We start from the raw sequence: 27,174 nt of genomic DNA, 5'->3' as shown, positions 1-27,174 counted from the left end.
TGGCTCATGGTTTCAGAAGTTCAGTTCATGGTCAGCTGAATCCATAGCTTTGGGCCCAACATGAGGCAGAACATCATAGCATAAGGGCATGGTGGAGGAAAGCTGCTCAGGACATATCAACTAGGGAGCAGAAAGAAAGGACACCAAGGATAAATGTAACCCCCCAGAGGCATTTCCCAGTGGCCTACCTCCTCTAGTCACCTGCCTACAGTTAATATTTAGTTAATCCATATTAGTTGATTAATTCACTGGTTAGGTCACAATCATAATCTAATCAATTCACCTCTGAAAATTCTTGCGTTGTTTTTCACATGAACTTTTAAGGGAAACACCCCTTAAGTAAATACTAAAACCTGCATAAAAGTGATTTTTCTCTCTTTCCTAGTAAGTGAACACTTTTCAATGACCACCCCCTCATCATGTTGTCACCATAAGAGGGTTCAAAGAGGCCTATCCAGGGGCAGAGATGCCTATTCGAACCTTCTAGGTTCTTGACACATCACCTAAAAGTATTGAAGGACACATCAGGTTTTAGTAAAGAGGAAGAGCTTTATTTGAAAGGCAAAGGGAAAGACACACATTCTTAGAGCACAGTGCAAACTCTCTCAAGAGCAAGAAGTGCTTTGGGGATCCCGGTCTCTTCTTTTACAGGAAACTTTGTAGGAGTAGGCATGGGAAGGTATATGGAAATGACTTCAGTCTGGTGAATTCAGTACTTTGATCATGGATTGCAAGATGTTCATGGTAGTCTTGTCTTCTCCCGGGATCTTCAGTTTGATATTGTCTCTTATTTAGATAACATGTGGGATGTGCCTTAAAATATACCCACTTTTGCTTTATCTAATCTGAAAATACATTGTGTAGTGACCTTCAGCTTTAATCAGAATGAGACAGTTTTCACAGATGAGTGAATTTATAGTAACCCTAAGATTTGTAGATTTCTCAGATTTTTTTTTTCTGGAGGAAAAAAAAAACAGGTTTGGGGAGTAAATCTGACCATAGAGCTTTCAGATATACAATTATAGTTTTTTTCCTTATCTTTTATCTCCTTTCTACATATCTTTATTCCTTTTCTTACTGCAGTGTGACTTGGGTCAATCCAGCAATTTGAAGTTAATCATACAGGTCTGACTCCCCTTACCAATGACAAATTTAGAGGCAGGCATGTGACCTAGTTCGGGACAATAAGGTGTGAGAGGAAGTCTTCTAGATGGTTTTAGGAAAGGTTTCTTAGCTCTAGAAATGAGACATAACTGGGAACAAATAGGTCAATTCAATTTCTTGACATTGGTTCATATCAGGATAAGATGCCTGGAGCTGCTGCTATCATTTTATTATTTATCTAACCTGAAGAGCCACAGGCAGACTAGAAAGATGAGAAGAATCCAGGGAACTGACATAACCAACCCTGAGGCCTTTTTGCCTCCAGATTTCCTGTTATGAGATAATCCATCCCCTTATTAAAATATTTCATGTCACATATTACAAATGCATATCTTAAAAGATGATAAATGATCAAGAAATGAAAAACATACGGATAAAAGATATCTATAGCCAAATCTGGAGGCAAGCAGTTTATTATGCTGATATTTCCCTTGTCATTCACATTAAACACTCATATTTCTTTTTTTTTTTTTTTTAGTTGTAGTTGGACACAGTATCTTTAATTTTTTAATGTGGTGCTGAGGATAGAACCCAGGGCCTCACACGTGCTAGGTGAGCGCTCTACCACGGAGCCACAATCCCAGCCCCAAACACTCATATTTATTATGGAAGGTATCCCTGCATTTATTCAGATCAACTAGGAGCCCCATATCTTCCATGTTTCCATGGTGTAGTCCTCAGAGAAGGTCCAAGGTCTAAGTCATCACTATTACTCCCCAAGTTTCAGACTAAAATGCTGTCCACCAAGATGTCCTTGAGAACAGATGAAAGAGCTCCATTAGGTCTGCAGCTCTGGCTGGCTGTCCCTGAAGGTGCTATTGTTAGCCCTGCCACTACCTTCCTTGTTCAGCATCTGGGTTCCTTATCCTTGTAATAATTTTTTGATCTGAAAGCTGCTGTGTCCTATATATACACACAGCCATGCTAGCTTTCTTTTGATTGGCAGTAACATGGTATATCTTTTTCCATCCTTGTACTTTTATTTGTATGTCATGTGTAAAGTGCGTTCCCTGTAGGCAGCATATAGTTAGGGCTTGCTTTTTTATGTAATCAATCTCTTCCTTTTATTTGCAGTAGTTACTTTCTAGTTCACTGCTTTAAAAAGAAAAGAGGACATTCTTCTCTGCTCTGTTTGAATGTGTCCTCTAAAATTTCCTGTGTTGGAAACTTAATCCCTAAATTCATATGCCAATGTTATTTGAAGATGCACCTTTGGTAGGTAATTCAGATTAGATGAGGATTTTATAAGATGAAGAGACCTGAGCTATCAGGCCATGTGATGTCCTCTGGCACTTTTTTTTTTTTTTTTTTGTACCAGGGATTGAACCCAGGATGCTTAACCACTGAGCCACACCCCCAGCTTTTTTTTTTTTTTTTTTTTTTTTTGGTAAGACAAGGTCTCACTAAGCTGCTTAGGGCCTTGCAGAGTTGCTGAGGCTGGCTTTGAACCCACAATCCTGCCTCAGCCTCCTGAGTCACTGGGATTACTGGTATGTGTGCCCTGCTTCCCTCTGCCATGTTAAAATGCAGTAAGAGGCCCCTTATCAGGCTGGCACCATGCTTCCAGAATTTGGACTTCTCAGCCCCCAGAATTGTGAGCTAAAGAATCTATATTCTCAATAAATTTCCCAGTCTGTGGTACTCAATTATAGCAACAGAAAACATTAGTCTTTCTTCTCTTTATACCCTAACAACATTTAAAAAAATGTTGCTGTCTATATAGATTTACAAGATGATGGCAAGGAGTTTGGAAATATAGCTGTGCCTGGCTTGGGACATGTGGTAGGGGGAGTTAGAGAAAATGAGAACTTTGTAGATTACTGTAGTAGTTTAGTTACTATACTGAGGACATGAAATTTAAAAAATACCTCTGAATAAAGTGTTTCTACTGAAATAAAAGTTGGTGACAGACTGTTATAGTCACCGAAATTTATCTAGAGATCTTTTCTCTGATCTCTAGATAAAATCTTTGTCACTCCTACCTGAAATTATGTAAAGAATTAGACAGTTTCAGTGTCTGATCTGGTATACACTTGGAGCAATTAATGCTACCTTTCCTTATACAGTTAAGGAAAAGGAAATCAGAAAAGTAAAATATATGCCCTAGGTCATGTCCCTCCCTGGCTAGTGCTAGAGTCTTGGAATATAACCCTTCCCTATTTCCAAAAGGACTGGCGAACCTCATTGCTCTAGTGTTAACTTTTGATTTTTAGTTAAAAAGGTACGTGTTAATTTCTACTCTACATCTTTGTTTTGATTTGTGGTCCCACTCAGAATCTGAGAAAAATAGCAACAAAACAAAGAAAATCATATAAGAACAGAATGAAACCCACAGATAGCAATATAGATAGTTTCACAGAACAAGTGGCACACGTGGTAAAAGGACACAATGAAAGAAAATGACAGCATTTTCCAGGGAGGTAAATGTAGTACAGGATTATCAGCCCCATCTTGTGGCTTTCTTTAGATATTGCTTCTAAGATTCATTTTTTTAAAAAAAAATATTTATTTTTTAGTTGGACACAATATTTTTATTTATTTATTTTTATGTGGTGCTAAAAGATCGAGCCCAGGGCCTCACAAGTGCTAGGCGAGCACTCCACTGCACAGCCACAACCCCAGGCCCTAAGATTCAGTTTTGAACCACTAACCATCACTGGACACCTGACAACTTGTTGGGTGAGAAGATCTAGAACAATGACTCTCAAACTTTAGTGTGCTTGAAAATTACATGGTGATCACATGAAAATGCAGATTCCTGGCCAAGACAGGTAAGAAGGATGAAATGGGGTCTGGGAATCTCCATGTACAAAGCTCCCCAGGTGAATATAGATCACATATAAGAAATACTGAAGGCAATGACAATTAGTGATGTGCATTCCCTATGAGGAAAGGGCTATTCTGAAAAAATTTGGAAGAAAATTATCTAGAACTGTAAAGGGTTTGAAATTTTATCCTACTTGCAAGCAGTTAGCTTGCTACAGATTCATGAACGATGGTAGGAGATGAGTCCACTGGGTCAGAGACAAAGGACAATTCTTAACAGCAGTAAGTGTAGTCAGCATTGTTACTGGGCCAATTTCCTGAGCCTCAATTCCCACAAGTCTTTGTGATGAGGGCCCCAGTAGGTTGCATTACAGAAGAGAAATTCCCAATTTTAGGAAACTGGAATCTATAATGGGGACGACTTCTGCCAGAACTTTGTCCGGACGAGAAATTATGTCTGTCCTCCAAAGTTGTTCACCATAGAAACATCCTTGGAAAATTCAGACAGTGCCTCTGCTCTCAAGACATACAGATGCCCAACACCAAGATTCGTTTCTCAGCAGAAACCAGGAATAGAAGCACCGCATGTGAACAGTATCCTACACGAGAAAGCTGCAAAATAATCACACTGATGCAGGAAAGGGGAATCGCAGGGGCTCAGCCCGGCAAACCCGGCAGGAATTCAGCTTGGATTCTGGTTCAAAGAAGTCTTTTATTCCTTTGCTTTAAGGGAGACCAGCCTGATGTCAGGAGCACGCTCCACACTACCTCACTTTCAGCCTCACACTTCATAGGGACGAGGTAAGTTGCAGTCATTTTCCTCACAAGCAGACACATCCTGAAACACTAGACTCACTCAACCCCGGAGCAAGAACCACGTCTTCTCAGAGGTCTTCCCACCACCCGCTTTCCTCGCCTGCTGCCTCCAGGCCAGAAGACTGGCCAAAAAGAAGTGATGGACGAGGGCTTGAGTGACAGGCCTTTATGAAGGCACCGCCACTCTAAGCGCGAGCCCACGGAAGCTGCTTTAAGACCCAGCCACGACTTTGGAACCAAGTCAGGATCCCGGGTGTCTCCCATGTCGCGGGCCAGAGGTTTCCATGACTCGGTTAAGGAAGGGGTTCCTAGACTTCATTTCCCACTTCAATAAGGACGCAGGCGTCCAGTGACACTAGGGCGCGCAGCGCAGCGCGGCTAGGGGACGCGCCCGTCGGCAGAGGGCGGCTACAACCAGCTCCGCAGCCCGACCGGCTCTTCCCGCCTTCACGCGCAAACAGGAAGTGGGGCGGAACCAGCCGAGCACGCCACTCGCGATTGGCCAGCGCCGCCGCCGCTCACCGCCGCGAGAGGAAGGGGTTGGGCACCGCCTACCGCCCCGCAGTCGGCTGCTTGGCGGGTGGGTGGGACGCCAGCCAAAGTTACGGGTACCGGATCCCGCAGCTCATGGGTCATGGAGCCCGGGCCCGCCGCGTCCCCCGGGCCTTCCCGCTCCTTCAAAGAGGAGCTGCTCTGCGCCGTCTGCTACGACCCCTTCCGCGATGCGGTGACGCTGCACTGTGGCCACAACTTCTGCCGCGGGTGCGTGAGCCGCTGCTGGGAAGTGCAAGTGGCGCCCACCTGCCCGGTGTGCAAGGACCGGGCGTCGCCCGCCGACCTGCGCACCAACCACACCCTGAACAACCTGGTCGAGAAGCTGCTGCGCGAGGAGGCCGAGGGCGCGCGCTGGACAGGCCCGCGATCCCCGCGCCTCTGCCGCTTGCACCGCGGCCAGTTGAGTCTCTTCTGCCTCGAGGACAAGGAGCTGCTCTGTTGCTCATGCCAGGCCGACCCCCGCCACCGGGGACATCGCATGCAGCCAGTGAAGGACACTGCCCACGACTTTCGGGTAAGAGTGGCGGTGAGCGCCCAGTGATCCAGCGCACTCGTGGTGGCCGGGGCTGGACCGCATCCCTGCACCCGGGCTCCGCCCTCCAGCCTGCTAGCGCTGCGCGTGCTCAGGCCTCCCGGGCTCCCGGCTCCAGCTTTGGGGCTTCCTCAAGACCCCCACCGCGAATGTGGTCATCTGTTGGGTCTGCCTTCTTCAAGGCCGGCCCAGGATGGGTCAGAGAGTGCAAGCAGGAAGTGGGAGACAGGGTCAGCGACCTTCTCCAGGCAGCCCCGCCCCTTTCTGAGCGGCCTGGTCCAGCCAGCGGCGGTGGCCAGGTCCCTCTGAGCTGCACCAGTGTGGGTAAACGCCCACGAACCCTCAGTTTAGAAGTGGGAGAGGAGCCCAGGACCTGGCAAGGGAGGTAGAGCCTTAAGGTTTCCGCAGCTCAGTCACCGTCCTCAGCTGATCCCAAAGTTTGTGTAACTGCGGGGAGAGGCCCTTGGCTCAGGCCCACTGGTTGATTCTCTATCATTCTTTTAGCATCTTAACGCGTAGAGTTCCAATAGCTGTAAACCAGGGAACAACTTACAGGGTAAAAGTAATGTGGAGAAGTCTTTGTTATAGAAAGGAAAAAGTGATTAGGAAATAAGGGTTAACCTAGCTAAGAATTTTTCAGAAATATTTAGACTTTAGCCCTTAGAAACACGTTCGTTTTCGGCACGTTTGTCTGTGAATGAATGAGTCGCACCCTACATCACCCATATATATGTATCAATAGTAAAAAAATAAAAGTAAAATTCTGGAAATGCCCATTGTACTCTGGAAGAAGTTACACAATGTGAAAACACTAAAATTTGGAGCTGGGGATGTGGCTCAGTGGTAGAGCTTTTGCGTGTGTGAGGTCCTGGCTCCCATCCCCAGCACTCAAAAAGGAAAGAAGCAGTAAATTTGTTTTATCACCTACTAATGCATGTACCAGACCAACAGTTTGGAGAACACTGGTTAGCTGGCAGGAAGCTGACTGTGTCCAGAAGGAGGTACTCCACACACCCCCTCTCCTTTCTTTGCAGTGCCTTTATTGAGGAATAATTTTAAGTTTGTTATAGTTCCACACACATTTTGGCATAGACAAGTAAAAGAGAACTCAGGAGTGCCATCATTATGCATGTTTGATTGAGTAACCCGGTGACTCCTATGCACTCCCACTGGCAGAAGTGTTAGATACTGATTTGAGACAGATGAAGAAAGTGCTGGGCTCACTGGGAACTGGGGTCTAGGTAGTGGGACCATGAGTCAAGGTGTGACTAATTCTCATGGGGCTGGCAGAGCTGCAGATCAGGAGATGGACAGGAGTCAAGGCCAGGAACACTCACAGACTCTCCCCAGGTTGGAGCCAAGCCCCAAGCCAGGATTCAAGAGTAGTGAACCTGGGGCCAGGAAGCATGAGGTTCCATGACAGCTTTCTTAATTAGCAGATGTCTTGCCCTGCTAGGTCCTAGAAGAGCTGCAGGAGATGAGATAGAGAATTCTCACCCTCAGGGAGCTTCCAGGAGAGACCTGAGGGCTGTGGAGGTATTAGCCAGGGGAAGGAGTGAGGGTATGTGGCAGAGACAGTAGTGTCTGAAAGGGTCTGGAAGTGAGGAAACCTGACTTTCCAGACACCTAGAGAGTATCAGTGGTTACAAGGGGATGGAGATGCAGATGGAGCCTTGTGTCAGGCCAGTGGGCCCTCAGGGTGATGCCTGAGAGGCAGGGAATGGTCTAGTCCAGGGCCGCCTGAAGCAGGGTGCGACTCATTCATTTACCAGACAAACATGAGTCAGCTGAGGGCCTCCTGTGTGCCAGAACCTGTTCTGGGTGCCCAGGTCCCTGAGATAGCCCCTTTTCTTATGAAGTTCATGTTTTAGAGGGGAAGTCAGGAGTTAGTAGACAAGACATGGTTCTGCATGGTTGGACATGCGTGGTGGTTCTGGGGGGAGCAGTGTGGGATCCCCCCTCCCATCCCACTGCCATGTGAGAAGGAGCTAGGTCAAAAGCCCTGCTGGCTGTGGGGAGCCCTGTGGGATTCTCAGACGGGGGTTGTGATGAGATAGTATGTTTTAGAAAAAAGATCACTTTGGCCACCATCTAAGCATAAGTTGATTGTAGTTCTAGAGGTCAGAAGGCCCAAATTCAAGCTGTCTACACAGCTGCATTCCTTTTGGAGGTTTCAGGGGAGAACATGTTTCCTTGTCTTCTCCATCTTTAGGGAGCATGACTCTGACTTCTGCTTCAGTTATCTTATTGCCTTCCTTGGCTGACTACCACCTCTCTCATAAGGCCCTCGTGATTACAGTGGACCCACTCAGATGATCCAGAGGAATCTCCCTGTATCAAGATCCTTAATTCCGTCATCTGCAGAATCCCTTTTGCCATAACATTCACGGTTGTAGTGATTAGAACTTGGGCTTTGCAGGGTTGCGGGGCATTTCAGCTTGCTACAGGTAGTAGCGTTATCCCTATCTTACAGTGTAATGAGGTACAGTATAAAGACAGTCTCAGTTTAAGTAACTGCCGAAGTCACAGAGCTAGTAGCTAGACTTCCCCTGGGCCTAGTTTGGTCCCTACTCTGGTCATGGGTTTTGAGAGAGCCTTCTCAGTGCTGCTGGTGCTCTGTTCCCAGAGCTGTGGGCAGCCAACTGTGTTTGGATAAGCAGGCATCTGGGTGGCTGTTGATCATTGTCAATGTGCGGAGAGTAGATAGGTTGAACACGTGCAATGTGCTGGGCACAGTGTGTCCAGCAGAATACAGTCCAGTTCTAGAGATCCTGCCTGGATGAAGTTGACAGGCACAGTTGAATACTCTCACTAATAATTGAAGTTTCAGTGAAAGATGGGACACTCTAAGAGGAAAGCCTGCTTTTTTCATCTGTTGAGGCATGGGAAGGAGCCTCTGAAGAACTGATTTCACAAGACCTGAAGGCCCAGAGGAGTAAGGGAAGGCCAGTAGCAGTACTGGGGGCATTGGGTGGGGCCTGCAGTGACCGAAGGACATTCTACATGAGGAATGAAGAAGTTTGGGACAGATCCCACAGGGCATCCAAGGGCATGTTAAAGAGTTTGCCTGGTGTCCTCAGTACAGTGAGATATGACCAGAAGGACTTAGGAGATTTTGGAATATAACGGAAATGTTTAAACAGAGCTCTAGAAAGAACACAAGTGCTTGGGGGACCTTAGGAAGTCCTGGAGCGCAGTGTTTCTCAAATCTGAACAACGTGCTTGCTCTTCTTAACGGAAAAAGTGTTCCAACATTGTGGCTTAAATATGTTACCACGTAGGTGCACACAAACACAAAACATATAAATTGCTCTTGCCTATATCACAGATATGCAATAAACCAAAGGAAGTTGCCAGATTAAGTCTAAGAAAAATTAGGATCTATACAATTCCAGTTAAAATATTAATTACAAGATTTTATTTTGCTGAAACTAAATCTCTACTCTTGGCAGAGATCCTTTTGATTGATTCTCTTTACTGTGTTCCAAGTGCTGGCTTCATTCAGGAGTCAAAGCTTCCCTTTTTGAAGAACTCAGAAACTCAAACTCAGGCGATGCACATGGTTGGCCAGCTTACAGCAGCCATACACCCTCTACCTGCTGAGTGTATTGCTCTTCCCTCGACAGGCCAAGACCATGACACTCATACAGACTAGTGCCTGGTAATCATGAACACATTTACGTATGCTGGTGCTGATGTTGTAGGAACCAAGAGCATGTGTCACACTGTGTATGAGGTGACTCAGGATGGGCTTACCTTGGGTTTTTTTGGTTCCTCATTCAATGAAAACACTGACAAGAATTCTCTTAGACTACTTGCAAATCCACAAAATACTCAAACACAGACCCTTCCAGGGGACTGTGAAGATAGTTACATTTATTAATGAGAAAATGGAAACTTGGGAAAATTCATGCACTTCTTGCAGCTTTGGGGTAAACATGGAAAAATTCTTGGGTCAGAACTCAAGTTTAGTGTTTTTAATACCAGACCCACTCCAAACTCCCTCGGAGGCCCAGGCCTCTAACTGCCTTGTCTGGACCCCTTTCTTATACATGCCTCTGGACTTTGACGTAGGTCCTGAAGCCTTGGTCCCCTGCCCGGGGCTACCTTCTCAGAATTAGCCTGAGAAGTATCAACCGAGGGATTCCAATTACTCTTAGCCACCTTCAGAGGTCTCCCCACCATGGTTTGCATGTGGTTCATCCTCTCCAAATACTCAGGTTGACATTTAATCTTCATTGCAAGGTATTAAGAGGGTAGAAACTTAATGTGACTGGTGTTTAAAGGTGGAGCCTTTGAGTAGGATTAGATAGGAGTGTCAGAGCCCCCACCATCCTAGTGGCTTTATGAGAGGGGAAGAAACAGGATTCACATGCACTTCCTGTTTCCCGCTGTGTGATGCCCTCACCCATACTGGAACTCAGCTATCCTGGAAGACTATCACCAGACATGGCCCTAAGTCTCAGCTCAGAACTCTGAGCCAGAATCAGCCGGTTTCCTAATAGTTTATCCTATGCTGTTGTATTACTGCAAACAGAAAATGGACTAAGACATTCCCCTTCTAGTTCTTTCTGCCCTTTCCTAACTGCTCACTACTTTCTGGGTCCTCAGTTTTCAATTCAAGCCTGGCAGATCCCTAGTTGCAACAGAGGATGTTCATTGCCTCTTTGTTAAGCCTGCGCCCCCTGCAGAGAGGGAGTCTCAATTGCCCACTGTGGCTCCTGAATGAAGAGGTCCTAGCAGTAGGCACCATGGTAAACACCTATTGTGTGATGAGTCTGCATATCAAGGGGGAAGAAAGATCTGGAAAACAAATTGGAGTTGGATAAGGATGAGATCTAGATGAGGTTGTCTTAGCATTTATGCTGTACATTAAGAAACCTGAAACATCTGATAGGAGAATTAAATCTCTTGGCTCACAAGTGGCACTTATTGGTACTAAGAGCTAGACCTTGCAGCACATACTGTGTGCCTGCCCGCTTCTCAGCCCTTGACATGCACTGATTTGTCAACCCATGAGCTCCATAGTGATATCTCTCTTATCGGGTAGGAAACTGGTATTAAGTAATTAGCACTGTCCCTGCTACATGTAGGTGCTCCATAAATGGTGATGGTAATTTACCAGTACTATTATTAGAATCATTATTATTTTTATTAGAATTAATCTAATATTAGTAATATTAGATTATTATTATTAGAATATTTACTATTTTTCCAAAAGAAAATATATGAAAAGGTTTCTCACAATGTAGATGAAAAGGTAGAAATCCAACCTAAAATTCACAGTGTTCTTCAGGGAGTCCAGAAAGATCAGAAGCAATAATTAAAATTTAAAAAACAAAAACTACTGAAGAGATAAATATTTGAATTTGATAATTAAAGTCTGTCACGTGATCTAAGCAATATGAGAATGTCAGGAGAAGGAGGGGTCTGGAGGGAAGTGTTTAGAGAAGGCCTTATGGGAAATAACTTCATTTGATGGGAAATAAGGGGGTCAGGTCAGATCCCCTAAGGTTAGTGACTTCAGACCAGTACAGTCTGGGAAATTTCAAAGGGAGCCTGTGGTCCCTCCCCCTGTCTTATCCCCACAGCTCAGGGACTCAGAGCTCAGCCTGGACCAGTCCCAGGCTGAGCAGGATACCCTTCTGTGCTGTATTATGGCCAGCTTGAGAGACAACAGGCACCTCTACCTCCTCAGTCCTGTTCCCTGTACCAGGCATAGGACAAAGGAACTGGGCTACAGGACACTGAGGGCCCTTAGCATTATAAAGAAATTATTTGAGATCAGGACTAACATTCAGCTGTGCCCCAAGGGCTTGGCATGGACCAGTTTAGTAAATGCTGTTTTCATGCTCTTGTCAATGTGGAATTCCAGTTATAAATGTGGTGTTTGTCCTCCCTGTCTGGCCTCCAGTCCTAATTTGCCTCCCTGCCTTCTTCTCATTCCCCACATCAGGCCAAGTGTAGAAACATGGAGTACACGCTGCGGGAGAAAGCCAAGGCCTTCTGGGCCATGCGACGCTCCTACGAGGCCATCGCCAAGCACAATCAGGTGAGTGCTTGGACCCAGCGTGCAGCCACGGAGAAGCAGGGGAGGGTTGGCCTTGGCTCTGTTGATGCCGCCCATGGGCTAGCTGTGGACTTGGAAGTCTCATACAGCCTTGCTCTCAGCTGCTGTCTGGGCTACACTGCCTCACTGAAGACCTGGGCATGGCACACCAGCAGCACAGGCATGGCCTAAGAAGCCACCCGTGCCATTGCACTGTCATTTAAGAATAACCTCAGTGTGTGCTGCATTTCACCATTCACTCCGTGCAGGCCCCCGCCAACTGGGCTCCTGTGATTCCTGGTGTCCTTTCAGTGCCCGTGTCCACTCCACCACAGCCCTGTTCCCTGTCTCTGAACCATACATGTCCATCGAACTCCACCTGCATTGCTGCGCCTCCTTCCTGGCCTGCTCCCTGCTTCTGCTCTTGGTTTTCTGTTCTTTGTTCTGTTCTTTCCACTCTCCGAGCACTCCAGTGGTCTTTTGGAAAAGCACATCGCTGTGCCATTCCTCTGCTTAAAATCGCCTGGTGTAGTTCCGTGCCCCAGACTGCGGTCCAGACTCCTTCCCATGGCCAAGGCTGTCGTCTGCCCCTTGCCTGCCCCAAGTTCATCTGCTGTTCTGTGGCTTGGTGCTCTGTGCTTCTGCCACTTCTGTGGCCTTCTCTGTCCCTTAAATGAGCTAAAGCTGTTCCCCTGGCCCTATAGTCAAAGATGCCTTTAAAATTTCAGCTTACACATCCCTTGGGAAGCTTTCCCTGCTGCTACCCAGACTAGCCCTTCCCTTTTACCCTGCTTTAGTCTCCCTCATTTTCTTCAAGACACTTCATTATCTTGTTTTCTAGTTTGTCCCCCTCTCATCAAAATACAAGGAAAGTGAGCACATTCCCAATGTCTGGAAGTTCTGGGCACCTGTAGGGGACCAGTAATGAGCTTGTGGCTGGTTCCATGGCTAGATATTAGGAGGCTTCCCTGAGCCCAGTCCTTGGCCACTCAGGCATTGTAGTGCGCAGCAGCCCAAACCAGGTGTGTCAGCTGTGGCTGAGATGAGTGCAGCTGAGTGGTAATTACTAGAAGCAGTCATCTCTCAGAAGGTGAGAGACCAGAGCCAGGGTCAGTGAGACAGTCAGAAACCAGCCTGTCCCAAGCTGGAGGAGCAGAGCAGGAGTCGGGGCTGTGAAATACAGAGGCCAGGGTAGTAAGCTGCAGGCTGACCTTGGAAATCCAACCCTGTGTCTACACGAAGATCCCTCGGCCCCCACCAAACTCATGCACTCACCTGTAGAAAGAAATTCCCTCTTCCTAGGATTTTTTGAAACTTTGAGATAAGGTAATGCATCTGAGTGCCCACAGAGAGAGGCCATTCAACGTTTGTCATGTTTTGGAGACCAAGAAGCTGACTTGACAGAGTGGCACCATTTGATCATCTTAGGTCAGAGCCATGAGTACAGACCGAGATTCCAGTCCACAAATGAGATTGCAGCTTGCCGTTGCTGGAGGACACCGTTTGTGGTGTTCTTCTGGTGCTGTCATGGAGTCATCAGGCTTCATTTCTGCCCTGTAACCCATGTCGTCATGGCCAAAGCTGTTTGGTTGGTTTTGTGTGTAAAGAAATAATAAAGGGAGACACAGAGACGAGGTGCAGAGGCAGGGAAGGTGTCCAAGTGGCCATGTTTATTTATACCAATAGGTTATGTTTGGTCATTAGTACCATAACTACATTATTGTTTAGAGTATCAGTAAGGTTGCTTATTCTGCAGTTAAATTTCACAGTTATAGTATGCAATGTAGGAGCTTTGTGCAGTTCTCAAGAAGGTCCATTGTCTGAAGTTACTGTTAGGTGGGCAGCTCCAGGAGCAGCAGAGCTTGGTGAAACATTGTAGTTATCTAGCAAATAAGTTCCTAGGAACGATGTGCCTGCAATCAAGGTCCTGCAATCAAGGTCGAGGTTTGATGAGCCTCTAACACAGAGGCTTCTCAGAGCATTGCCATACCAGCTAGATATTGCACATATATTAGCTATATTACTAGATCCTAAGAGAGATTGCTGGGCATTCTAAAGGTGGGAAACAAGGTGCCTGTTACCCCCCGGGAGTTGGCTCACCAGGGGAATGCTTCCCTGTACATTTCCATGATCAGAATACCTACATTTGTGGGTGTGGGGCTGGACTGGGGGAAAGGGGGGTGCATCCATCTCTCTGTGCCAGGCAGCAGAGAGCTCTTAGGCTTCTTGTGGAGGCCAGGGTTCTTAAGGTGGTCAGGTTGAGGCCTCCAGAGTTCTAGCTGGATGGGTGCTTTTCCCATTAAATTCTTTGAATCCAAGTCACTGAGTATATATTCTGTCGTTTACCCCTTTACCATGAGGCTGTCCCTCCCAGTGTGACAGTGGCTAGAGTTGCCTCGGCTCTTGCCGAATTTTCCTCTTTGCTCCATCCTTTCTTGTCCTGTGTGAGAAGAATCAGTAGAGTCAACTCTTCTTAGGAGGTCTGTTCTCATTTGCCCATCTTTTCACAGTATAGATTTCTTCTGTGAATGATGTGAACACCAATTCATATCCTTTTTTTGTTCTTGGAATATTTGTCTTTTCTCCCATTGGATTTTTGGAGTGCTTTGTATATTAAGACTAATACTAGTTTGTTGAATATATTGCAAACATTTTTCCCAGTTTGTCATTTCTTTTTCAATGAATTATTTTCAGGGGTATTTTTTTTGCGGGGGGGGGGGTCATTTATACAGTAGTCATTTTGGAATTACATGCATGTATTTAACCCTGCTTATAAGGTCTTGCCATTTAAAGCTTATCTTTTATATACATTCATTTATCTCATTGTTTGAGTCTTTTTTGTTTCATATTATGCTAAGCAATTTCTTTCTTATTCTCAGGCAAGAAGTATTTCTTTGCTTTTTCTCTGAGTATTTGTATGGTTTGGGTCTCATTTTCTTAATATTTTTTGTGATTATGATTTAGAATGTCCACATTTTTATGATTGAGTGTTAAATACTTCCCACTGTTTTAGTAAACCTCTGGATCAGACATATTTAAGGGCAAAAGATTTGAAGGCAAACAAGTTTTAAAAATTGTTGCTATTTGAAATAATTCACTTCTGTCACACAGGGTTTTTCATGCTATTGAGAACCCAAATGAGATACAGACTGTTGTGTGTGAGGAGGTTGCAGGACTAGGGTTATCATCAAAAAGCAGTGATTTCTTTTTCTTTTTTTTAAAGAGGGTCTCACTAAGCTGCTTAGGGCCTTGTTGAGTTGCTGAGGCTGGTCTTGAACTTGAAACCCTCCTGCCTCAGTGTTCCAAATCACTGGGACTACAGGCGTGCACCACCGTGCTTGACCAGTGATTTCTAAAAAGTTATCAAAACAGCTTCTATGCCCTCCCATTTGAAATTTAAACTTATAAATTTGTGCTAGTCAAGTCTTGCATCGATGCTTCATCTCTAGGGTTCTACATAGGATTCTTTCTGAAAGTCTGAAGGTCACCAGCTTGGGGATAGCAGAGGCTCCCCAGGTCTGAGTCACTGACTCTGCTCTCTGCTGCAGGTGGAGGCTGCGTGGCTGGAAGGTCGCATCCGGCAGGAGTTCGACAAGCTCCGTGAGTTCCTGAGGGTGGAGGAGCAGGCTATTCTGGACGCTGTGGCCCAGGAGACCAGGCAGAAGCAGCTCCTGGCCGATGAGAAGATGAAGCAACTCACAGAAGAGACGGAGGTGCTGGCCCAGGAGATCGAGCGGCTGCAGATGGAACTGAAGGAAGACGATGTCTCTTTTCTCATGGTGAGGAGCGCGGCCGCCGCGTTCTGTGATGGGGCCGGCAAGTGCAAGTGCACTGTTTTATATTCCCATCAGCGGTGAAAAATGATTCTACTTTCTCTACATCCTTGCCAACTCTTTATATATATATATATATATATATATATATATATATATTATAAGTAGCCATACCATTGAGTTTGAAGTGGTATCTCATTATCTCATTATTTTGATTTACATTTCATGATGGCTAACGATATTTAGCATCTTTTCATGTGCTTATTGGTCATTTGTAGGTCTTCTTTGGAGAAGTATCAATTCTACTTTTTTATCCATTTTTTAATTAGGTCGTTTCCTTGTCAGTTCTAAAAATTCTTTGTGTTCTAGGCACAAGTTCTTTCTCAGGTTTAGCTCTATATTTAGGCCTTTGATGTATTTTATGTCATTTTTTAAAATATGGCATAAAGTTAGGGTCCACCTTTATTCTTTGACATGTTAGTGTGTACTTTAACAATTTTTACAATTTGTTGGAAAGACCATTCCTCTCTTAAATGATTTTGCTGCCCTCATAGATAATTGGCTAACAGTGAATGTGAGGGTTTACTTCTGGACTTTCAGTTCTGTTCCTTCCATTGATCTCCCCGTCTGCCCACATGTTAGTCTTGCACTGTCTTGACTACTGTTCCTCTATAATAAGCTGTGAAATTGGGGAGTGTGAGTCCTCCAACTTTACTCTTCTTTTTAAAGATTATTTGGCTCTTTGGGGTTCCTTGAATTTCCATATGAAATTTAGAGTCAGTTTCTACAAAGAAAGTGCCTGGGATTTTGAAAGGAATTCTGCTGAATACCTAGATCAGCTTGAGGAGAATGGACGTCTTAACAATATTAAGTCTTCTGATCCATGAACATGGGATGCATGGTTCCTCTTGAGGTCAGAAACTTATCATGCTTTTTCTGTGTCTGTGTCTTTCAGAAACACAAGAGCCGAAAGCGCCGGTAAGTTGCCAAGTCTGGTAGAGGGGAGGGGAAGAGCAGGCAGAAACACCAAAGGTGCAAAATCCAGTGGCTCCAGGGCCAGGCAGGTAATGCAGCCAGCTGGTGGGATCTGCAGGGAGTGGTGGGGACTGCCAGATGGAGAGACCTTTCTTTGAGGCTCTCCAATTCTGGCTGGCATGGAGGGTCTCTAGCCACTGTGAGGGGAGGGAGAGCAGCATGCATCTGCTCATGCTTCTCTGTGGCCACCTAACATTTAGACATCTTTCTTGACCAGCCTCCTCCCTCGAGAGCTTCAGGACCGGCCCTTGTCCTGCACACTCGTGTGCCTTGATGGCTTTGGGTTCTCTGGGATGAATAATTAAGAACTATGTCCCTGTCTGAGCTGTCCAAAGATAAAAGAGAGGGCTTTGGGAAGTAGGGGAAGTAGTGAGTTCCCTGTCACCAGAGGTGCTCAAGCAAAGGACTGTGACCTCTTGGTTTTGTTGGAGTAGAGCACTGTTAAGGTCCCTTCCAATTTGTTACACATCCCACAAGCAGATGTGTAAGTGTGATTTCTGTCCACAAGGATGGCAGCCGTGTTGGAGAACCTCCTATTTCTATCTCTCCCAGCTGGGGCGGGATGAGCCCTCCTACTGAATCCTGAAGGGTGTGGCAGCTCAGTCGGTTCCTGGACCAATCCAGGTTTGTCTTGGGGAAGGCGGCCAGGAAACCTAGGCCTGAGGCAAGGGAGCAAGGCCTGTTGCCCATTTCCAGTGAACCCAGATCAGCCCAGGTGCTTTGCCCCAACTGCACCCACCATGCCCAGTCCTCCTTCCACAGGCTCTTCTGCACCGTGGAGCCAGAGCCCATCCAGCCCGGCATGCTCATCAACCCCTGCCGGTACCTGGACTCCCTGCAGTACCGCGTGTGGAAGAAGATGATCAGTTCCATCAAGTCTGGTAAGGGGGTGCAGGGAGGTGTTCGCGCCCAGGGAAGGTACTTCATGCTGTCACAGAGCTGCCAAGCTCCACTCTGCCAGGCTCTGCCCATTCTCTCCACTGGCCTCCCAGCAGGCCCTTGACCCTGGTCATCGCCCTCCTGCCTGATGGCTGCAGCCCCTCCTGGCAGACCACCTTCCTATACAGGCCCTGACCCTCTGTCCTCTTCAGAAAGAGAAATACTTCCTCTATTCAGAACTGTAACGTGTATGATGAAAGGCCTTCTCCGTCCAAGGTCACCAAAGGACCACACACGGGGTGCCTTAAATGACAGAAACCCATTCTCTCATGGTTGTGAAGGCTAGATGCTCATGCTCAGGTGACAGCAGGGCTGTGGTCCTCTGAAACCTGTGGCAGGGACCCTCTGTGTCTCTTCTAGCTTCTGGTGTTGGCTGGCAGACCTGGCTGCCCTTGGCCTGCAGCTGTAGCACCTCACCCTCTGCCCTCTGCCACATGGCTTTTCCCCTCGTGTTGTCTCCATTCCCCTTTTTATAAGGGCACAGTCAAGGTGGGTTCAAGTTCCATCCTGCTCCAGTCTGACTTCGTCTTAACTGTATTTATAGTAACGCCCATTTCCAAATAAAGGCACATTCTGGGCCACTGGGTGGGGGCTAGGATTTCCACATACCTTTTGGCGGATACATTTGAACCCATGATTCCCATCAACCCAGGGCAGCTAGAACTGAGGTGGTCATTTTGGGGCCCTGGGGACACCACCTGGTGTGGCAGGTGGGAGAGTATCAGGTTTGCTGACTGTCCCCCTTCTGCCCTCAGTGCCCTTCAGCTTCGATCCCAACACTGCAGCAGGCTGGCTCTCGGTGTCTGATGACCTCACCAGCGTCACCAACCATGGCTACCGCGTGCAGGTGGAAAACCCAGAGCGCTTCTCCTCAGCACCCTGCCTGCTGGGCTCCTGCACCTTCTCTCAGGGCTCCCATGCTTGGGAGGTGGCCCTGGGTGACCTGCAGAGCTGGCGGGTGGGTGTGGTGCGGGTGCAGCCAGATACAGGTGCAGAAGGCCACTCACACAGCTGCTACCATGACACACGCTCTGGCTTCTGGTACTTGTGCCGCACGCAGGGTGTGGAGGGGGACCACTGTGTGACCTCGGACCCGGCCACCTCGCCCCTGGTCCTGGCCATCCCGCGCCGCCTACGTGTGGAGCTGGAGTGCGAAGAGGGCGAGCTGTCCTTCTATGATGCTGAACATAACTGCCACCTGTACACCTTCCATGCACGCTTTGGGGAGGTGCGGCCCTACTTTTACCTTGGGGGTGCGCGGGGTGATGGGCCCCCTGAGCCCTTGAGCATCTGCCCCTTGCGCATCACTATAAAGGAAGAGTTGGACGTCTGAACTGGCCCAGGCCTGCTGGATGCTGTGCCGTGGGCCTGCTTTATTCCTGCCTCTTCCTGAAGCCCACCCCCAGCCTTGGCACCTCTGCCCACTCTCTTATGAGGTGCCAGCATCCTCTGCCATTCCGTCTTGCCTTTTTCTGCGACTCTAGGCCCTATGCCTCGTCTTTATTTTTGGTCCCTTCTCTGCTCAGTTAAAAGCCATCCAGGAAGTACCTCACTGGGTCCAGGCTCTACCCAGGGTGTGAATTTTTAAGTCCTCATTTGAGAATTTCTGGAGAAAATGTTTACTTCCAGAACAGGCCTGTTTTAAAATGTAGGTTTTATTATTTTCCAGGTATGGTTAAACCAACTAATCAGGAGATGATTGTTGTTGGAAAGAGTCTGTCACTCATTTCCCAGCCATGCCACATGGAGTCACACAGGAAAGCACTAGGGTCAGTCAAGATGCAAAGGGAAAGAGGGGAAGGTGCTGGCAAAGCCTGTGCTGTGGTTTTCCTGGGAAGGAATGGGTGGGGCAGCATAGACCAGGTGGACGCTCACCAGTCTTGAGTAGTTGCAGTGGGTTCTGGCGTGTGAGGATGGCTCCTCGTTTCTTGCACCTGCCTTAGGATGATTAGGACAGGAGATGTTGACTTGGCAGAGAGCCTGCTACAGGAAGTGGTGAAATTCCATGGTCTGGGTTGCTGGACTCACGGGACAGGCAGCCTTCAGGCCCGGTGGCTGTCTAGGGATTGGCTAACTTAGGAGCTGCGGTCACTCCAGTGCTGGAACATCAGGAGTTCAGCAAACAGTGCAGGGCTCAGCTTAGCTACTGCTTTATGTTACTAATTTAAAACTTGCACGGATCTTCCTGGGGGTCCTGTAAGGTAGGAGGCAAAGCTGTCCATCCCTATCTATCAACTCCGGTTTACCTGGTTGTACATCAAGAGCTAATCTCTGAACCAAGAGCTCCAGAGCACTTAACAAACTTAAAATCATGCTGTGCACCTGTTCCCTCGCTGGGCCTCACTTTCCTCATCTGTACACTAGACAGTGGGACTAGAAGACCGTGTCCTTCCATAATTACTGTGGGGTGAGTTCATCTGGTGAAAGTATGAGAAGGGAAGGGAAGAGGTGCCCCTTCCAGTTAGGAAGAAAGGAAGGGTGTGGTCCGAGGGAGGCCGTTCGGAAGACAGGTGCTGTGCAGTGAGAAGGAAGGCAGTGTCCCTCGTCCTCACTGCCGCGTGTCACTGACCTCATCCGGCTTGCTCCCTGTTGGGTTTCATTCCTGTTTTCCTCTCCACTATAAACCTCCACCTTTCCTTTCTCATGCCTGCAAATGCTTTCTAATTTCCAGCTCACTGTGTCCTGGGAACTGGCAACATGGAAGGAGACACTGTCCCGTGGGTACCGTGTTATAGTTAGGGGCACATTCCAGCCTGGATTCCCCACTTCATAACAGCTGATGTTCTAAACAGCAATTAGGAGTCCTGGTTGTAGGTGTGTTGTGCACATTGGTTATGTAACTAGTGGGGAGGGACCAGGTGTGACATGCCACTGGGGCCAGCTTGGCAGTTGGCAAATGAGCTCACTTGTGTCAGATTCTCAGCCCCCGCCCCTCCCCCCCCCAAAAAAAAAAAAAAAAAAGCTCTAGGCACTTTGGGAACCAAGCAGTTGTGAGTGTGTGTGCTCTGCTGGGGTTTAACCTGTCAAGTACAGATTCTGTATGATCAGCTTGACTTGTTGGTTAGAATAAACGTTTAAAACTATTTTCACCCAAGCTGTTACGAGTTTTTTTTTTTTTTTTTTTAAGATATAGGATAATTTGGATAGCCTAGGTCTCCTTTTCAAAGAAATAAAAATGATGTACTTTTTCTTTTGACATTATTTCTTTCGGTGTTCTTGAAAGCCAGTTTTTCCATGTTGTCGTATGTATTCTTATTGTAATATTCCGTTGTATGAAATGGTGTACTGTGTTTTATTGTTCGCCAATTGATGGGTATTTGGCCTGTTTCCACGTTTTGTTGGTCTTTGAGTAGTGCTGCTGGGAACATCTGTGTACAGATTTTTCTGTGGATCTGTCTCTCTTTCTCTTTGGTGTCCACCTAGGCATAGACATGCTGTGTCTTATGGTGACTCTTCTTAACCTTTTGAGGAACCGCCAAGCTGCTTTCCAATGCAGCCTTTGACTCCCACCAGCAGTGTGTGTGGATTCTGGGTGCACAGCACCCTTGTCAGCACTGTGATCTGTGTTCTGACTTAGCCCTCCTGTGACGGTGAAGTGGTATGGCTTTGGCTTTGATTTGCATTTCCTTGATGCTGATACCTAGTAGCTTTTTCATGCGCTTATTGGCCATTTGTATATCTGTTTGGGGGAACTGTCTTTAGAGCCTTTCCCCATTTTTAGCTGGGTTGTCTTTTTGTTGAGTTGTAAGGGTTCTCTATGTATTCTAGAGACTAGTCCCTTTGTCAGATATAGAACTTATAAACTTTCCTCTTCATTCTAGGTGTGTCCATTCACGTTCTTGGTGACATCCTTTGAGACCCCCAGTTTTTTAATTTGGATATTGTCCAGTCTGGTGTTTTTTTTTTTTTTTTCGGTTGCTTACAGATCTTAGGAATCCTCCTTTTGACACTGCCCTTAAGACCATCTGGCCTCGGTTCTGGATATGCTCATGGTAAGGTGGCTATCCTGTTGGCAGCAAGCCCCTCTCCAAGGGTCTTCCTTGAATACTCTCCCACCTGTGCCTTTTACTCCTCATTCCGACATCCACCCTGGAGGTAGCAGCCCACTGTACACTGCCTGTCTTATTCTCCTTTTGAATCCATCTATGTGCTGCCACCAGATGCACCATCCTTTGGTCTCCAATGGCCACCCAGAGTGGCCCCCACTCCTCACCTGCTCGTGTGCATTTCTGCAATTCAGCTTTCGGAGCCCACTGTGGCTGGACTCTGTTCTACTGGGTGTCCTGGCTCCATCTCACATGGCTCCAGGCACACCAGGCTGTCACACACACACTGCCTGGTACTCACAGGGCCATTTGTATCACAGTGACTTGCTGTTGGTTACTCGGACTATTCTGGTTATATTTGCTGCACCACCTGTGTGCTGATGTCTCAGGGCACACTTCTTACCTGCCTGGGCTTATGTCCTCATCTGCAGATCTTCCCTAACCCCTAATTGTGTGCCCTTTAGATGGGATCCTGGGGAGCAGACTTGTGAGTGCCAAGGCAAATAGCAGGAGAGTTCCCCCTGGCTCCTTGAACTTGCTCATTGGCACCAGTTATGATCACCAGTGGTCATAACTCAGTGTGTAATAGCCATTTTCTTCCTTCTTGCTTCTGAAGGGTGAAGTTTTGGCAGAATGGGATTGTTGTTGGGTTAACTATCAAAACAGTGGCAGTCTAGTAAGCCCCATGGTTAATGATGGTGCCCGGCAGGAGTGTTCCCAACACCTTAGATATTAACAGAACTCTCCCCAGTAGGCTTCTGCTCACTTTGCCTCTGTTGTTATAGATCCTGCCCAGGGTTCCTGGGCTGCTATTGCGTGTTGCCCCTCCTGCTGGAAGGCACCTGTCTTCTCTGCTTGAATGTAGGGACTACATCATTATCACCTTTGCTGTCCTAGGTCCAGGGATGTCCCGGGCCACTGTAAGTGGTTCTTGTGTGGATGCATCATGTCAATGACGGGTCATAAATACAAAGTAGGGGCAAGATAATAATGGGGCTGAAAAATTCTGATTAGCATCTTTCTATGCCTTCTCTGTGTTTAGATATGTACTGTGTCACGGTGGCCGACTGTGCCACTGCAATAGCGTGCACACAGGTTTGCAGCCTTGGAGCGGGGGCTGTACCACACAGCCCAGATGTGCAGTAGGCTGTGCCATCGAGGTTTGGTAAGCACACTCAATGTTCACAGTGACAAAGTAGCTGAAGAGTGCACATCTCAGAACATATCTCTGTCACTAATCAACATGCAACCTTTTAGAGATATGACCTGCAGGTCAGGCAAGCTGTCCTCAACTACTCCACAAAACAACTGGCAGCATTTGGTAAGGAACAAGGGTCAGGATCCTGGACCCAGATTCCAACCCTGCGATGGAGAAGCTACCTGAGGCTTTTGGACATCTGCTGCAAGTAGAAAGAGGGTGACAGTACCTGCCTCAGGCTTCTCAGGGATCCAGTGAGGCAGACTTTGGAAAAATGCCAAGTATTCCACCCTAAACCTAGTATAGGCTTATTACTGTTGGCTAATTCTTCAGCAAGTGGAATGTTCTGCATGTTGAAATTATGATTCACAATCACGAAGAATCCCAAAGAAAAATGAGAAGCTGAGATGTGGAAGTTATGTTGGGAACGCTTACTTTCCTTCAGATTTTTGACAAGAGTATGTCTATACAACTTAACATTTGTGAAAAAGTTTCAATAACGTGGAAAAGTGGTTGTAGTAACCAAGAAAAATAGGTTTCAGAGTTAAACATACAGACCTGGAATGTACTTACAAAAAAAGGCAAGCAGTAATTTGCCTTTAATTTGTGTGTGTGTGTGTGTGTGTGTGTGTGGCGCGTGCACACGTACATGTGTGCTTGTGTATATTTAATCTGTTTACACGGCAATAAACCCAAAGGTACAAAATGTACTAGAACAATCTCATTCCTCTGCACATTCAGCTCTCCTAGTAGGCAGTCCCTCCTATCAGTGTTTTTTATCTTTACAGAGAGATTCTGTGTATGGCACATAGCCTACAAGAGTATTCTGCCCCTCCCTGACCAGCACACTATAATTAAAATGCAGATTGTCCCATACTGTATCTGTAAGCAACCCAGCACGAGGAGAAAACTCCAAGCACGTTATTAAAATAGTTTTCCCTTCTCAAGGGGGAGGTTTGTCTGGGATGTTTTCATGCACTCAGTTCAATTGGTGGATTTTGGTTTTTGTTTAAATATTGCATTATAATTGGTGTCTAAAACCAAGAGGAGAAAAGCTAAATGGAAACCTTAAACCTAAGACTTCAACATAGGTTTTTTTTAAATCTCTGTCCTCCCAAAGGTGTCCATTGGTTAAAAGGCTGGATATGGTATTGGACGCCCAGAGTTCAAACTGACCACCACTGTGACCCTGGGGGGAGACAGCCCCTCTGCCTCTTGGTGTCATCATGTGGAAAAGACCTAAGAGTTCCTGTCTCTTAAGGTGGTTATAGACTTTAAGGGAGCAAGTGTGTAAAACTCTGGAAGTTGGGCAAATATTAACAGCTGAGTTCACTATCGTTACTCCTGGCCCTGGTCCTCACATAGCTGTGAAGCTTTGGTAGAGCACTGAACTTCTGTAAACAGGGCAACTTGGACACTTGCATGTTTTTCCCCAGGTCAACCCGTGTCATTGGCAAGAGCTGTGTATCCCAAAGAAGAGAAGACAGCTGCCTACAGTCTTTTAAGAATCTGGGTGTGGTACCAGAGGCTTTGCCTTGTTTTGAGCCTGGAGAAAAAGAGTCATAATGTTTTAGGCATAGCAGAAGATTCTAGAGAGGAGCAGATCTTTACAAATCATAAAATTAGTCATCGTATCATGCACAATGAAATTGTGTTGTCATGTTCCAAAATGGTTCATGTAGCTGTATGAAGATGATGTCAAATACTGGCTCATGCCCAGTGAAGGTGATCTTAATGATAGTGATTTGGATTGGACAAAGACAATCGTTAGTGATGGGAGAAACTGAGCTTATTAATATTCCCTTCAGGATTTCAGAAAGAACAGAACTTTGTGCCCTGGCCTGTCCCACCTGCTCCTTCCAATAGTAACCAGAGGGTGGGAAGACAGGTCAGTAAGGACTGAGCCTGATGGTAAGGGAAGCCTTCCTGCTCTGGGGTGTTGTTTGTCCTTGTTTGTGGGTGTTGCTCCGGTGGGTTTCCTTTGCCAGGGAGCAGGCTGGGGAAGATGGGAGATTTGGTTTCTATGGATACTGGCTGGCTGGGATTTGCATAACGTAGTGCAGAGAACAGACAGTCTGGGAACACTGTAGACCAGGGAGGAACACAGAGGCACATGGAAATGAGTTGGAGGGCCAGGGTAGCCAGGTTCCATTTAGCCCTGTTCTAGGGAAGGGAGTCTGTCCCTTGCTGCTCCCTGAACAAATGTTCAATAGATGCAAGTCAGGGTAAGAATCTCTGTCTCCTCAAACATTTATCATTTCTTTGTGGGGAAAACAGTCAAACTCCTTTCGTCTAGCTTTTTGAAATGGACATTATATATCATTGTTATCTGTGGCCACCCTACTATGCATGGCGCAGCAGAGCTTCTTGCTCCTGTCTAACCATGACTTAGTCCCCCTTGGCCAACCTCTCCCCATCCCTGCCTCCACTCTCCCCAGCCTCTGGTAACCACCTTTCTACTCTCTACTTGTATGCAACTTTTTGTCTGAACTGCTTTTTTTTTTTTTTTTAGAGAGAGAGAATTTTTTTAATATTTACTTTTTAGTTTTTGGCAGACACAACATCTTTGTTTGTATGTGGTGCTGAGGATCGAACCCGGACCGCACGCATGCCAGGCGAGCACGCTACCGCTTGAGCCACATCCCTAGCCCTGAACTGCTTTTTTAAGTGGTCAGGTATACTGTTTCCTTCTGTTTGCCTTGCTGTATCCATTCAGTTACTGCAAGCCCAAGAAAATGGTGGTCAGAGGAGAGGGAACCAACGATCACATCTAGCATCCTGGGAGGTATAATTTCTTCAAAGCAGTAGAACAAAGATAGGAAGAACCCTTACCAATATGCATGCAGGTCTGTAGCTTATAGCTGGCTATTTATGTTTTATTTATTTATTTATTTATTTAGTTTTAGGTGAGTACAATATCTTTATTTTATTTTTATATGGTGATGAGGATGGAATCCAGTGCCTCACACGTGCTAGGTGAGCGCTCCACCGCTGAGCTACAACCCAGCTCCTTATGTTTTATTCTAATCAGTCTGCTTTTTCATAGTTGTGAGAGCTGTAGACACAGAAGATCCCACCTCCAGACAGATCACCCTACTTGATGCTGAGCGGAGCTGGGAAGGTACTGGGCATCCACCTGCCCTCAGCCTTATGCATATCTTCATCCAATGGGTCCTACTGATGGCCAGTGGATTTATCTTTTGGTAAACCAAACTCATTTTTATTCTTTTGCAAATAACTAAATTTTTGTTGTGTTGTTTGTGCCTCCTGGTTAGCAGAGTTTACTTCGTAAATTTTTTTTGAAGATAGAAGGGAATGAGCTGCTGAACATTCCAGACCCAAACCATAGAAGGCAAGTAAGAAATTCACATACTTTACTTTTACAAGTAAAAGGCCGGTGGAGGGAGCATCTAAAGAACTGTAACAAGCCAGAAACTGGGAAAGAAACATGGAGGCAAATTCAGGCAGCATTGCCAGAAGTTGGGAGAGGGGCTTTTCTTTTCTGTTTAAGAAAGAAAAAAGATGGAAGGCAGAAAATAAAAATCAATTTCAAAAATCAGAATGGTGTGGAACTAAAATGATGCGTACAATTAGATTCAAATTCATGGGACACATTCCGAATTACAGGATACAAAGTAAATTCTAACATCCAGGATGGCACAAACAAAACAACAAAAATTTAGTTATTTGCAAAAGAATAAAACTGAGTTTGGTTTACCAAAAAATAAATAAATGGGGAAGAAGGCATAGAATCTTGAGCAAAGATTGTGAATCATTGGAATTTTATACCTAGATGAGTTTTGTGAAGACAAAAAGAAAAAAAAAAAGATTTCAAATATGTAAAGGTTCAGAAAATAAAACCGCCAATGAACTGTACTTGGAATAATTTAACTTTGTCAAAAAATATTTCTTGGAAGAAATGATGTATACTGTTAAGTATAATTTAATAACAATGATCTGATTAGATAACTTCAGGTCATATTAACCAGACCCTGAACATTTGGAGGCAAGGAAATTATAGAGTTTCTAAACTACTTCACAAAGAGGAAAAGGGGTGGAAAGGACAAGAATTTTAAAAAAAATTTTGTTTTATTCTATACTCTGACGCTGGAACAAGTATTCACTGAACATTTATTTTAAGGGAGTATTAAAACACTGAGAGACTTTTAAAATAGCACAGTTTACTTCCAAAATATGAAAAAAATATAAAAGAAAAAAGAGTACATGCATTAAGACTGACATCAAGTAAATAAAGATCCACAAAATAAAGTCATTGCTGCTATGCCAACAAATAAGCATTT

At 46.0% G+C, this 27,174-nt stretch overlaps 1 protein-coding gene across 5 annotated transcripts; it reads left to right on the top strand.

Moving 5' to 3' along the window:
- The first annotated feature begins 3,594 nt into the window (after positions 1 to 3,594).
- On the top strand, positions 3,595 to 26,773 carry TRIM35 (tripartite motif containing 35). Of its 5 annotated transcripts, XR_014019199.1 has the most exons (8): positions 3,600 to 5,815; positions 11,790 to 11,885; positions 15,431 to 15,661; positions 16,611 to 16,633; positions 17,453 to 17,571; positions 18,385 to 18,857; positions 25,920 to 26,076; positions 26,179 to 26,764. XR_014019199.1 is itself a non-coding variant. In XM_081269903.1 (7 exons), exons 1-7 carry the CDS (start codon positions 5,381 to 5,383, stop codon positions 20,400 to 20,402), a joined length of 1,479 nt encoding a protein of 492 aa, XP_081126029.1. In that variant the 5' UTR covers positions 3,595 to 5,380; the 3' UTR covers positions 20,403 to 20,739. The 5 variants fall into 5 exon arrangements, 4 of the variants coding, with proteins under 4 accessions (XP_081126029.1, XP_081126030.1, XP_081126031.1 ...); XM_081269903.1 differs by lacking the exons at positions 25,920 to 26,076; positions 26,179 to 26,764 and adding an exon at positions 20,301 to 20,739 and having other exon boundaries at positions 3,595 to 5,815; XM_081269904.1 differs by having other exon boundaries at positions 25,920 to 26,773.
- The last annotated feature ends 401 nt before the right edge of the window (positions 26,774 to 27,174 follow it).

Source organism: Spermophilus citellus (genome assembly GCF_964194105.1).
Source record: "Spermophilus citellus genome assembly, chromosome: 16".
Lineage (NCBI taxonomy): Eukaryota > Metazoa > Chordata > Mammalia > Rodentia > Sciuridae > Spermophilus > Spermophilus citellus.
The sequence above is the reverse complement of the archived record's forward strand: the minus strand, read 5'-3'. Positions and strand labels throughout refer to the sequence as shown.

Bases quoted from the DNA above. Each gene is read 5' to 3' on its own strand.
- TRIM35 (XM_081269902.1), top strand. From the start codon at position 5,381: ATGGAGCCCGGGCCCGCCGCGTCCCCCGGGCCTTCCCGCTCCTTCAAA. The intron at 11,886-15,430 runs GTGAGTGCTTGG...TCTCTGCTGCAG, and splicing joins CCATCGCCAAGCACAATCAG to GTGGAGGCTGCGTGGCTGGA. The intron at 17,572-18,384 runs GTAAGGGGGTGC...TTCTGCCCTCAG, and splicing joins GATCAGTTCCATCAAGTCTG to TGCCCTTCAGCTTCGATCCC.